General features: G+C 53.8%; 1 protein-coding gene across 2 annotated transcripts in view; it reads left to right on the top strand.

Annotated features, from left to right (window-relative positions):
- The window catches only part of Atoh8 (atonal bHLH transcription factor 8), a 32,170-nt gene extending 19,033 nt beyond the window's left edge, over nucleotides 1-13,137 (top strand). For both annotated transcript variants that reach the window (XM_052173912.1, XM_052173913.1), the window contains exon 3: nucleotides 12,156-13,137. In XM_052173912.1, the coding sequence (XP_052029872.1) occupies nucleotides 12,156-12,195 (40 nt within the window). In that variant the 3' untranslated portion in view covers nucleotides 12,196-13,137. The remainder of the gene's footprint in view (nucleotides 1-12,155) is intronic.
- The last annotated feature ends 399 nt before the right edge of the window (nucleotides 13,138-13,536 follow it).

Here is a 13,536-nt window from a genome sequence, read left to right as displayed (position 1 = left end):
GAGAAACCCACGTGCCTTAGGGCTAGGAAGTAGGTTTCCTTTCTTTGGTTGAAAAGCTCTTTCTCCCCCAAGATTGCCCAGGAGCGCCCCCCACCCCCCAGCCCGCACACTATGTCCTGTGCCATAGCCACTTGGCGCCCTTATGTAAATAGGCATCTGCAGCACGTGGAGGTTCCATTTAGCTGCAGGGAGCCAATAGCCCGCTGGTGGTGGCAAGGAGTGGGGTGGGCCTGGACTTGGGGGCGGGGGGGGGTGTCATCAGCTCCGAGTACCCCCAGGGCTGCGCCGCCAGTGAGGCCTGACACCGGGTTAAGTCGCCTGGCGGCCTCCGGCTGCAGCTGGGAGCGCCGCCTGGTTCCCATTCGGTGCTGTGGTTTTGATTAGCTGCTGGGAGAGGCGGGCCTGCCTGCAAGTCTATGGGAGCTCCGCAGGAACAGCGGGTCCCCCCCCCCCCCAGGCCGCCCGCCCCCCCTCCTGGCAACCCCAGACTCCAGATGTTCCGAGCGCTCGCTGGGAAGGCCTGCTGGCGCCACGGAGGGCAGAGGGCAGGGAAAGCACGCGAGCTGGAAGCCCAAGAACTCAGTCACCGCAGGCCTTGGCAGCTCGCCCGGCCCTCCGCTGGCACATTCCCCAGCTCTCCCCTGGCCATCTGTTCCCAGAAAGCCCTTTCAGAACCTCATCATCACTCAGGATACAACAGCGCGAGCAGCTGGTTTGGAGGCAGCAGCGAAAACCGTGCAAAAGGTTCTTTGTGAGAGAGGAAACTCGCTTATGAATAACAGGGCTGGATGCCGTAAAACTTGGCGGCTGCAGTTCGTGTTTCTCAGGCGCCGCTGTTTGCTCTCGACTTTTTATCTCTGGTTTTTATTCCCCCCCCCCACCCCCTTGTTTGCCTTCAGTGTTGTTTCTTCCTCTTCTGACACCAGGTGTCATTTCTTCCTTCTTGGGAGTACCTGAAGGCCACCTAATTAGTTCTTAGGATACCGGCAACTTTTTTTTTTTCTCAAAGCTGTTAATCCTGGGAATAGTGGGAAGTGACTGTTTTCCTCTGGGCTGGAAGAGACAGGCAAGTATGAAGGTCGGGGAGTCCACTGGGAAGACAGTAGCTAAGGAGATGGCGCAATAGGTAAAGTGCTTGCTATGCAAAGGTGAGGACCAGAGTTCCCACCCCAGCAGACTCATAAGAAGCATGCGTGTGGCAGCATGTGACAATGACATGACAACAAGGAGAAACCCTGTCTCAAAAAAGATAGGAAATATTGTACAGGGTGAGGAAGATAGTCTGATGTTAACTTTTGTCCCCATATGTACCCGCATGCGTGTGTGTGTGTGTGTGTGTGTGTGTGTGTGTGTGTGTGTCTCTGTCTGTCTGTCTGTCTGTCTGTCTGTCTGGATCAGCGTGTCCAGGTCCTGACCGGTACTTGCTGAGGTCATCGCCAAAAGTGTGCTCTGGTCCTAACTTGTCATTGTTGGAGTTCTAACCAAATAGTAGCATCGGGCTGGAAAGTCATCCCATTGTTACCCGGCCTGACCCCAGCTTGCAGCAGAAGCAAGCAAGCGCTGGGTCTGCAGGGGCTGGGGTGAGACCGACAGAAGACAGAGAGGGACAGAGACAGAGACACGTCCATTGGCTCCTCAGAGGGGCGGCACAGAGGAGCTCAGTGGGAGAACAGTGGGAGCCATAAACACCCCAGTGCCTGGGCCCCCACAGCTGACTGCAGCATGACGTGAGGCCTTTTTAAAGAACCGGCTGCCGCCACTGTCGCCAAAGCTTCTGGGACATGTCTGCTCAGAATCTGGGCACCTTGTGGGAGCAGTCACCAGGTGGCCTGTCCTGGGCTGTGGGATCCTGGGGCGGGGCAGCTGGGATTTAAAGAGAGAGAAGCGGGATTCCTGTCTTCCTGACACCCCTGAGAGGGAAGGGGAATGGGGTCAAGCCTGCCTGGCAGGGGTTGGCCGGGGTGGGGGCGGGGCGGGTGGCGGGGCAGGGGCGGGGCTTGCTTCCCCAGTTCCCTGCCTTTCTCGGTCGTTGGCTCCACCCCCTGCTGTCCCTTCAGACCTCAGAGCCAGCAGGCCCCTCACGTAGCAGTACCAAGTGACTGCCAGTGCCTTGCTTCCCTCGAGCCTCCCATTTGGGTCTTCGGAGACCACGCTGCGTTTCTTCTGTGCTGTCTGCAAAGCCCTCACCCCTTTCTCCTTTCTTCCTGTCTTTCCGCCGCTTTCCACCCATCTACACTTGGGCAGACGGAGCAGAACCAAACGTTTATTTTATCATAATTTCAGGGCCATTAATCTCATGTCCAGAGGGGCTTGGCGCCAGCCCTTGGGTCCTCCCTGTGTGGCTTCTAGGGGGTTGGGGTGTCGGGGTCTCAGTGGTGCTTTAGGGACCATGAGGTCTTGTTCAAGAGTCTCAGGCTTGGGCCAGGCGGTGGTGGCGCATGCCTATGATCCCAGCACTCTGGGAGGCAGAGGCAGGCAGATTTCTGAGTTCGAGGCCAGCCTGGTCTACAGAGTGAGTTCCAGGACAGCCAGGGCTACACAGAGAAACCCTGTCTCGAAACAAACAAACAAACCAACAAAGAGTCTCAGGCTTGGTTGGAGAGAGGTTTCAGAGGTTAAGAGCAGTGGCTCATCTTCCAGAGGCCAGGGGTTCAATCCTCAGCATCCACACTTTGAGACTCACCAGAACAGCCTGCTGACCCCTCCCCCACCCCTGTTGACCGGGATGCTGCCACCTGTTCCTGTATCCTAGTGTTCCCAGGGCTCCTGGCCAGGACTGTGCGCATGCTTGCTCGGTTACTGTAACTGTGTCCCCAGCCATCTGATCTAGCTCTGCCTTACTTTGACCCATTGTGAAAGGCTCAGTTCCTCCAGGAAGCCCTCCTGGACCCTACTCCAGGCTCTTCGTGGGTCCTGTAGAACAGCCTGCTCCTGCTCTGGGGATTCAGGGTTCTTTCCTTTGCTCCCCATGACTACACGGTGGCTGCCATAGTTTCATAGTTTCAAGCTCTTCATTCTCAACAAGACCAGGAGGAAGGCTTCTGTTCTTTAGTGCAATCTGTCCTAGATATATCCTTCCTTCCTTCCCTGAGGAGGTGTTTTCCTTGAACCTGACAGAAAACATCAGGGCTTGTCCACTGGGAGGGCCACAGAGCAGTCCCCATGTAGACCAGCCCAGGAGAGTTGACTCCGGTTGTCACAGGGTATTTTTATTCATAGTGGAGCCAACCCGTGTCATAAGCCTGGCCACAGTGGCAGAAAACTGCTTCCCTAGCTGCTTTAACTGTAACTGCATCCTTACAAAGCTGGTGCCTCCACCCCATTTTCAACTGGTAGCATTCGGGTCAGCAGAACATTGATGGCCAACTCCCCAGTGACCGCCTACGTCCTTATAGGTAATAGGTGTTTACAGTTTGCAAACTCCTCTCACATCATTTTTTAAATCCCACCACCCTTTGAGATTTCTATTATTTGCAGGCGTGAGATGACACAAAGTCTTACCTACGGCCTTCACAGACCCTTTGATACCGCCCTTCTGCTGGACCATCTAGCAATGTTTGCTCTGGGGCCAGGAGCCTGCATTTCAACACAGGCTTTTGTGCATGCCCTGAGCTCTGGTACTTGCCCTCAGCAGGCAGATGCAGATACCCCGATGCCCAGGGGCTAGGGGGCCGGACGGCACAGTGGCTATGAAAAGGTTTTCTCAAATGAAGTCAGACGGGGAAGCAGCCAGAAGAAGCCAAGTGTCAGACTCCACTGGGATATTTTCTTAGAACCTGACGCTGATACAGGAAGAAAACTCAAGTCCGACTTGCTCTCTATTGATAGCTGCGTGTGTGTGTGTGTGTGTGTGTGTGTGTGTGCGCACGCACGCGTGCGTGTGTCTCCATGCCAGGTGTGCGGCACATCTGTCAGGATCAGATGGAGGTTTCCTGCGGGATATACCAACAGAAGGCTGTTGGTTGATGACTTTATGAGCCCCCCCATCATTCATGAGCCTTAGAAATGGCTCCGTGGTGCCAGGGAGGACAGAGACACGCAGCTGGGCACGTGAGTGCCACCACAGGGAACAAGCCACTCAGAGCCCACCTGGGGGTGGTGACAGCCACTTCTGGGAGTCCCCCTCTCATCACAGGAGCAACACTTCACACCTCTCTGCTGCCCTCCTGGTTCCTAACAGCCTGAACAGAAAGGACATGGGTTGGTACCAGAGGGTTATTTTCAAAAGGTGGATCACTTTGTACCGTGCTCAGTGTGCACACAGTAATTTTAATTTTTATGTATACATATGTACATTTTGACCCATGTAACTCAAGATGGCTCCAAACTTGCTGTCTAGTGGAGTGTGACCTCCTGTCTCTGTCTCACTAGAGCTGAGATTACAGACAGCCCCAGCAAAGCCAGTTTCTGCCACACTGGGCATGGGACTGGGGCTTCGAGCACGCTAGGCAAGTGCTTGCTAACTGAGTTGTATTCCCAGCCCGTGAAATTTTACTTCAGCCTTTTTAGATTCCTATGTAGAAAATGATGAAGATGACCAACAGAGCCCTGCACTTTATTTAAGACTAAGCAAGTGTCAGACTCCCTCTGTTGTGCATTGATTTCATCTCTAGGATTACTTCAGTGAATAAAACAGACAGAGGCTCCACCCTGGCAATCAGAGCTAAATGGCACGAAAGTGATAGCTGACAATGCGAGGGGGGGCTCTCGTGGACTGGAGTTTGTCGTAGTTGCTGTCACGCAGACCTTATGACCTGGGCTCCCAGGTGCCGGGGATCTAAGCAGCAAAGCAGAAACAACCTGTTGCAGCAGGGCCAGCTCTGCGAGCTTGGACAGAGGTGACCAGGACCACACAGCCAGGGAAGAAGTAGAACAGTAATGGCAAAGAGCCCAGAAGTGGAGGCCGTTTAGTGTTGGGGCAAAGGGTCCCATGAGGGGACCCGGAGACCTGTGCAGACGGTGATGCTCATATCCTTACCCTCCAGTCGCCCAGGAAGACGTCAACTGACTTGCTTAGGGACAGGTAGTAGAATGGATCTCAGAATTCAAACACAGACTTTCCAATGCCACTGGTTGGCACCGTTACCTCTATGTTGTATTGACCACTGGTGGGTCTCCCCTCCCCCACTGGTGGGTCTCCCCTCCCCCACTGACATCTGTGAAAGGAAGGACAGAGTCCTTTCCCTCATCTCATTCTCTGCCTTCCTTAGTTAGCTGAAAAGCTGGAACCTCCTTTCATGGTGTGATTGAAGGGTGTCAGGGAATAAAAGGCTCTGAGGAGGGATGGCCCCACCTGTACCCACATCCCACAGTGGCTCCAGATTCTAGCTAAGGCGTGGCCTTAAGGATATTAGAAAAGACAAGAGAAAGGGTATCCCTTGTTAAAACAGTATTTTCGAGATCAGGATAGTTTAGTTGGGAGTGCTTGTCTAACATGCATAAAACTCTGAGTTTGACCCCCGCCCCAGCATCACATAAAAAGGAGTCTTGACTCATGCCTGCATTTGGGAGATAGAGGCAGGAGAAACAAAAGTTCAGTGTCATTCTCTGCTATATAGCAAGTCTGAGGCCAACACAGACTCTTAGTGAGATCCTGTCTCAAAAAGTAAATAATTAAGGAAGCAACCCTCCCGCCAAACAACCCCCCTGCATGGGACTCCAACTGCTTTGGTTGAAATCATTTGATTATTTGGGTTGCTTTGGGATCCTGGCCTTTCCCAGCTGCAACACACATACAACACACACACACACACAGGCAAACACATACACATAGTTACATACACACAGGAACACACACAGACACACATGCACACACAGGCACACACATACTGGTGCACACACACACACACACAGAAACACACATACACACGGGCACATACAGGAACACACACATAGAAGCACACATACACACAGGCACATACACACAGGAACACACACACTGATGCACACACACAGGCACATACACAGGCACACACACATAGAAGCACACATACACACAGGCACACACACAGAGAAGCACACACATACACAGGCACATACACACAGGAACACACACACACTGGTGCACACACACAAAGGCACACACACTGGTGCACTCACACAGGCACATACACACAGGAACACACATACTGGTGCACACACACAAGGCACGCACACAGGCACACACACACAGAAGCACACATATACACATGCACGGGCACACACACACTGGTGCATATATACAGGCACACACAGAAGCACCCATGCATGCTCCATTGGTGCTGCTCTGAGACAGCAGGCTCCCTGACTTGTCTTTTGGGTACAGACTGAGATGTTTGCAGAGTGCTCCTGGCCAGCATGGATTGGTTTATCTGGTGTCGCCTCCTTGCCCCTGATGTCACTTTGCTAGAAGGATTATGAAGGGGAAGTGTTGAGAGATGCACAGTCACAGTAATTGTCATCTCAGGCAGATGACTCAGGGACCTGACGTCCTGCTCACTAGTGAAGAGATGGCTGTCTGTAGGTCAGGGTTAGGGTCTGCCTACCCGCCCGGTCTGCTGTACCCTAGAAGCATGATATGAGGCAAGAGAAGTAACTGACCTGACAGGGATGGCTGTCTCCAAGGAGACACCGTGCCCCGCCCTTGATCTGTCAGACTATAAAAACAGGAGTCCTAAGAAACTGGAATTCCCCAGTTGTCTCCCACTGGGAGAAAGAGATTAGGGTGTGCATACACATATGGGGTGTCCGTGGGGTGAGGCCCACTTGGGAAGACTGAGGACTGAGGCTCTGCCCAGCCAGTTTCAGGGAACAGTCCTGAACCCCGGGGGCTGCTGGGAGGGAGCCTGCAGGACTGGAGACAGCCGGGAAGCTGCAGCCACTGTGCCCATAGCTTTGCCTGGACCAGCCCTGCCCTTACAGGGCACCATACCAAGAAAGACAGATAGACTGACAGACACAGAGAGACAAACATAGAAGAAGCCAAGAAAGAGTTGGCTCGGGAGACACAGGCAGAGCTCTGAGAAACAGATCGGCAGCCAGAGAAGAGGCGTCAGCATGGCGTGGCGGTCCTCTGCAGGCCCTGGGGGCTCCTTGTGGGCTCTGGTCCTAGCTTTGGGTGTGCCAGGCCTCTCGAGCTCCCAGCCAGGAGAAGGAAAGCCTGGAGCCTTGTCTTCCAGGAAGACATTTCACACAGCTCTGACAGCTTGTCAGACCACGTTTCCAAGGGAGAATGGAGCTGAGGTACCGATGATGACTAGACCACAAATCAAACAGGACCGATCTGCTACACTCACCCCCAGCCCTCTCTGTTAAGCCTAAACTTCATGCCAGTACCCTTTGGGGGCCTGCTGAACCTCTTCATCTCTCTTCCCACCGTGGCCACCTTTAATCAGTCTCTTTCTGCTCGTCACTGCCACTGGTTAATTGACTCAAAGATGGCAAATGGCAGAAACTGGCTTGTCAGGACGGTCAGGGCCCAGGCTCTGTCCGCAGCAGCTCCAGGAGCACAGGGTGACAGTGCAGGCTTCTGTGTCTGCGTCTGCTGAATGGACACAGGGACACATATTTGCCAAGGCTCGTTCTCTGTCGGTGTGAGCAACGGGGTGAGGTGGGTTCCTGGCACGTGGCCGCTTTTCTAAAGCAATAGCACCGAGCCTCAATCCCTCACTTCCCCACCAGCTCCCTGCCCCCCACCGTGGGAAGATCAGGGTGCCCTAGGCAGTGCCCCTTGGGAGGGGTGGGAGGGTGAGCCACCCCACTATCAATAGCCCAGAAAGATGGCGGGGACTGGGGCTTAAGTGCTTTGGGAGCTGGGAGCTTGCAGTTCATTCTTTCCAGGTGGGAGCTGGTGGGCTGAGAGAGTGGACCTGAACAGACCTTCTGTATTCTGTAAGGGGTGGAGGCAGGGAAGACACAAGCCACAGTTGGTGCTGGAGTTTGCACACTCGTGGATAGGATATTTCCATCAGTCTCCAGAGTCTGCAGCAATGAATGCTGGCTCGGGTAGCCTGCGATTTAGCTCTACCTTTGACATAGCAGCACAGGGAGGGGTTCTGCCAGCCACCTGTCCTCAGCTTCCAGCATTTAGTGACTGTTTATTGACTGTTGCTGTTTATTGTTACTGCTGGGAAAGCCCCTCTCTGTGCCCCTCTCTGGTCTAGAGGTTTGGCCTGAGTGGTTTTCTTCAGCACATGAAGGGTTTGCCCTGATGTATCCAGTAGTCTCAGTCTCAGGGTCTGAGACCTGTGGGTTACAGACGCTAGCCTAGAATCCAGGATGATGTCTTTCTCTTTGGGGAACAGTCCTGGGGACTGAACAGGGTTGACAGCTCTCCCATGAGGTGAGACAGGAAGCAGGGCAGGGCCTCCAACTCAGTGTCTGTCACCAACCAACCTGCTATGTGATAGGAACTCACAACAGCTGGTTGAGTGAAGAGATTCTCCCCAGCCTGGCTTTCAGACTCACAAAGGCTTTGTCTATGGCTTTGATGCCTGCCCTAAGGCGCCCAGGAGCTCTGAGGATCCTCAAAGCTGGGACCCAGGAGGAACAGCAGACTCCCATCATGTCCCTGTCATGTTCCTGTTCCTGAATTCTCTGTCTGCTTCATGGTGTTCGGGTCGGGTAGGACAGAGTGGCTGAGAAGGGTTGACTCTTTCCTGTTTGCAGTTCCCTGGGATATTTGGAGGCCAGGAGCTCATGGACTCAGAACAAATCTGCAAGTCCCGGCTGAGCAACAGTTACTCCCTGACTTCTGCTGGCCTGTGTGTACACACCCACGCACACTAAAGATAGAGGAGATGGGGGGACAGGAGACAGCTCAGCATCCTGAGGTGGGTTGCTTCCAAGCCTTAGGCCTGGGGTTCCACTCTAGGAGGAAGGAGAAAACCAGCTTCTGCAAGTTGTCTTCTGGCTGACACATGGGCCCTGTGGTGCACCTCCTGCTCCCCCACACAAACAAATAACATCTTTAAATGAGGAAAGCGAGGCTTAGTTGGAGAGCTTGGCAGTTCACCTGACTGCAGCAGCGGCGGCCAACATGGGAGGCTAAAGGACAACGCCAGCGTGCTCTCGTAGGATTCTCTCCCCTCTCTGCTTTTCTATTGTACTTCAGTTTTTAAAAGATGCTTGAAAGCTGCCTGCTCTTTTTGGAATATAACAATTAAAGAAAAAAGATCCCTGTCCACATTGCAAACTCACTGGGTCTCTTTTCACACCTGTTGAAGACTATCCAGATTGCTAAATGTAGAAAAATGGACAATTAGGAAATAGTAGTGGGGGGAAGGTTACATAGGTTAAAGTACACATAGCAGGTGGACGATGAGTTTTTTTGAACTTAGGAGGGAGATGGAGCTGGGAGAGATAGCTGGGTGGTTAAGAGCACCGGGATCTCCCACAGAGGACCTGGGTTAGCGTCAGCACCACATGGTGACTCACAACAGTCTACAACTCCAGTTCCAGGTGACATGGTGCCTCCTTCTGGCCTCTGTAAGCACCAGGCCTGGATACGGTGCACAAACATGCATGCAGGCAAAATGTTCACACATAGGAATTATTTATTTTGTGTGCGTGCATGCACGCACACATATGCACGTGTTATTTATTTTGTGTGCATGCATGTGCACACATATGCACGCGTGTGTGCAATGGCACATAAGGGAAGGTCAGAGGACAACCTGTGAACGTCACTATTCTTTCCACCATGTAGTTTCAGGGTCAGACTTAGGTTGGTCACCAGGTCTGGTGGCAAGCACCTTTTATCTTTGTGCCATCTCCCTGGCTTAGTCAATTTTTAATGTCCCCAAAGTGGTCCAACTACCCTGCATGACATAGGAGAAGAGAGGAAAGGACTTAAGGGCAGAGATGCACGGTCAGCAGAGGGGACAGGGAGAAGCAAGCGAAGGGACAAGCCACCGGCTGAGGTTGCTCAAGGTTACAGGGGGAAACATCTCTAACGGGCAGCCACAGTTCCACAGTTCCACAGTTCCCCAGTTCCATCTGAGAGTGGAGGGCCGGCCTGTGGCACGAGAGAGCTGCAGTGAGCTGAGGCCTGGGACTCATGGGTTGCGCCCTGTCTATACAGAGGGCAGCTGGAGTTATGCTGGGCGCTGGGCTGCAGCAGTGAACAGAGTCATTCACTGCCCCCCCATCCCCCACCCCCCTCCCCCCACCCCCTCACCCCCGTGGGGCTGGCGTTGTGACCCCAGGTGAGGAGACAGGTGGAAGGGTGACTTCTGTTTGTGATGATGATCTTACCCATTCGGCCATACTGACCAGATCATAGCGCTCACACCCGGCATGCCGGAAGTGCCAGAAGCAACGATATGCGATTGTGGTTGCTTCCTTGCCCCCTGCCACAGCTGATTGGTCCAGAGGAAGAACCCAGCTGGACACTAAAGCTAGCTTCAGCTTCCTTTGCTGGTCTGGGGGACACCCGGAGCTGGGCATCAGTCTCGAGCTCTGTCTGAGAACCAGCCGGGTTTGTAGCTAGAGCCAGACTGCCCTGGCCACCTTCACAGTGTGGGCTAGGAGAATGGTCCCAGCCTTCCACTCCTTCTCCAGACCATAGTCAAACTGGATGAGGAAGGAGCTCCAGCCCCAGCCACAGCAGGGCCCGCCCATGCAGCCAGCGGGATGACGTGGCTGTAAACTGTGCTGTGGACCACAGACCCTGGGCCGTCCTCATGGGCTTTCCTTCTGCCTCTTAAAATCCTTCTTCTCAGACTCAGTAACACAAAGCAGATCTCTGTGGGGGCCAGCCATGCACAATGGGCCAGGAGAATGTAAGCCTGGGATTTACCACATCAAGACCCTGCCGGCTGGCCGCTCACTTTTCCTTTCCCCCTGCTCAGCCACTATTAGCGGCACAGCCTTCCTCCCCATGGTGCGGCTCGCTCACCCTGCTTGGACCCTGTATCCACCCTGGCTCCCACCTCTTATTTTGGATCTTGGACCACATCTTGGCTATGTTCCTGCCAGTGTCCTGGGGCCTCTGAGGCAAGACATCCAAAGGTCTGTGGTTAGCAGCCCTCCAGCCTCGTGGTTTGCCTCCTTGCCGCTTGCTGTTCGAAGCCAGGCTTCAGCGGGAGCAGCTTCTGTCAGTGGAAGAAGCAGGGCTGATCTGGGTTCAACTCCTGACGTTGCCGGGGTGAAGCACTAGCTCCCTGCTTTGCCTGCAGTGGTCCAGCCTTGGAATGTGAGAAGGGCCCTGGCAGGTCGGCGGGGTCTGAAAGCTGGTTTGCTTTAGCATCAGCGGGAACTGCTTGCTCAGGAGTCTTGCAGAGCCAAGAGGGGTGCTGTACCAAGGTCTCGGAGTACTTTTTGCATGGATTCATGGGTCCCTCCTGAGTCTCTGCACTCACGCTGACCACCCCCATCCTCTAGGGCTGGTTCCCCAGTGTGTCCTTGGCTTGCCCTCCTCACCCATCCCTTCTTGGAAGCTTGGGACTTAGAGATGGCCTGACCCACTAACTCACGGTCCTCAATATGCCACAGGTGCCTCAGTGAAGGCAAAACAGTAGGACTCCAGGCCCTCTGTGTCCCTACCTTGTGATGTTCAGAAACACAGAATTCTGTTGTTTTCTGGGTGAGGATTCTACAGGTCCATTCTGATTTCTGCTTAGAAAATAAAGACTTCCTTCATCTGAGTCATCTGTCAGAGGTGGGCACCTAAGATGTCACTGTGTCAGGGGGTCCCAGTTGGTGAGTGACAGGGCACAGCTATTGTAGGCCTCAGGACTTGTGATGACACGCTCTTGTCTGAACAGGGCACTGAGATGGTAAAAGTGATGGACAGACATTTATTCCCATGGAAACCAACCAACCTGCAGGGAAGCCCTGCTGTTCCCCTATTCCAGCACCCATAGCAGGGGGCTGACTCTGATATCCCCGGGTTGTGATTCTGGGGTTCATGACATCATCACCAAGTGTCCCTGGGGTTAAAAGTGTTTGGCATCCTCAAGGCCTCAGAATTCAGTGGGGACAAAGAGACAGTGTATTCTATGGGGATTGCTAGTCTTGGGCCTAAATCTGGCCCTATGGTTTGAATGAAACATTGCCGGGGCAATATAAATCTAATGTCCCATTGTGGGAGGCCATGACAATTGAGAGAATGTCCTGTGAGTGTTAGCATCCAACTTCAGGATGAACAGGGATAATGCTGTTACTTTTTTTTTCAGGAGTGACCTGCTACAGGCTAGACCGTGGACACCACTGTGAGTCTCTCTCCTTGTCAGGCCTGAGGAGAAAGCTGAGATCACCAGTAGACAACCAGCCTCATTCCTTGTCTTCTAAAAGATGCTACCAGCTACTCAGCCCATGAACCATCTCTCAGGGCCACTTAGGACCAGGACAAGGGCCGCCGGCCTCCCTTTCAGTCTCCTGCCATCCAGGGTTACTTCAGATTTTGCCTTCTGTCTGGTGGGGCAGGCTATTGCCAAAGATTCTACAGAGATTGTCCAAGAAAACTATGGATGAAGCCCCAACGGCACAAAACCACCCCATTGCTGCCCAACCAAATCCACCTCAAGCCAAAGATGGATTAGTGCTTCAGCCAGGAACTCATGCAAGGACTGGGCATTTGGTGACTTTCAGAAGCACTTAACCCTCCAAGCCTGCTCTGTCTGTGCTGGGCCCTGAGCAGCTGGTTGTCTTCGAGACGAGCTTCCTAGAGCCATGACGAGCAGGCTGGTGGCAGAAGGAGGGGGGGCAACCCTGGCTCCTCCCATTCTCTGCCCAGGCCTCTGGCTCTTGTTCCCAATATCCTTTGGGTCCTGGCTTCTTCTTGGACCCCAAGCCTCCTGAGAGAGGAGGAAAGGGGGAGACTGAAGAAGCTATTTGCCCCACACCCCACCAAGGACATGCCCCAAGGAAATCTTCCTGAGGGTCTTTGCTCCCACATCCTGTCCCACCAGGTGCTCCTCACCAGTGGCCAGGTTCAGGCTAGCACATAAGCTAGCACTCTGCTGGAGGGCGGCTGCCCATGGACAGGCCAGGCGGGAGGACGTAGGGAGGAGGGGGCCAAGGGAATGGGCCTGTGTGGGAGGGGGAAGGGGCACGCTCAAAGCCAAGGTCTGCTCCTTGTGCTCCCGAGGCCAAAGCTGTTCACATCTGTGTGCAACCATCTGCTTCAAATTGAAGTAAAAGCTGCAACATATAAAGGACTCGTGTGTGTTGAATGGACTCGACTGGGGGTGAGCGGGACATTGGGCAGTCATTAGTTGGGGATTGTGAAGGAAGAGGAGGGAGTCCTTCAGACTCTGTTAGTGAGGGATCCCCACCACGGCCTCTGGCTGGACTGTGCTCTGGCTGGCTGGCTGGCTGGCCCAGTCACGGGAGAAGCTCTCTCTGCTTCGCCCCTCACTCAGCCCCCACCACAAGTTTTGTGAGACCATGATCACTATTAATGTCATTTTCCAGGAGACAGGGTCAGTCATCGGCAGAGACAGTCCTTGAATCAGGATGGCCTGGCTCCAAGCCTGAGCTCTTCAAGTCCTTTCCAGTCCCAGCACAGTGTTTTTGGGTGGCCTTGTTACTTTCCTTTATTTTGTGGGTCATTCT

The sequence above is a fragment of the Apodemus sylvaticus genome, chromosome 2 (assembly GCF_947179515.1).
Source record: "Apodemus sylvaticus chromosome 2, mApoSyl1.1, whole genome shotgun sequence".
In the NCBI taxonomy this organism is placed as follows: Eukaryota; Metazoa; Chordata; class Mammalia; order Rodentia; family Muridae; genus Apodemus; species Apodemus sylvaticus.
This window is presented reverse-complemented; position numbering and strand designations above follow the sequence as displayed.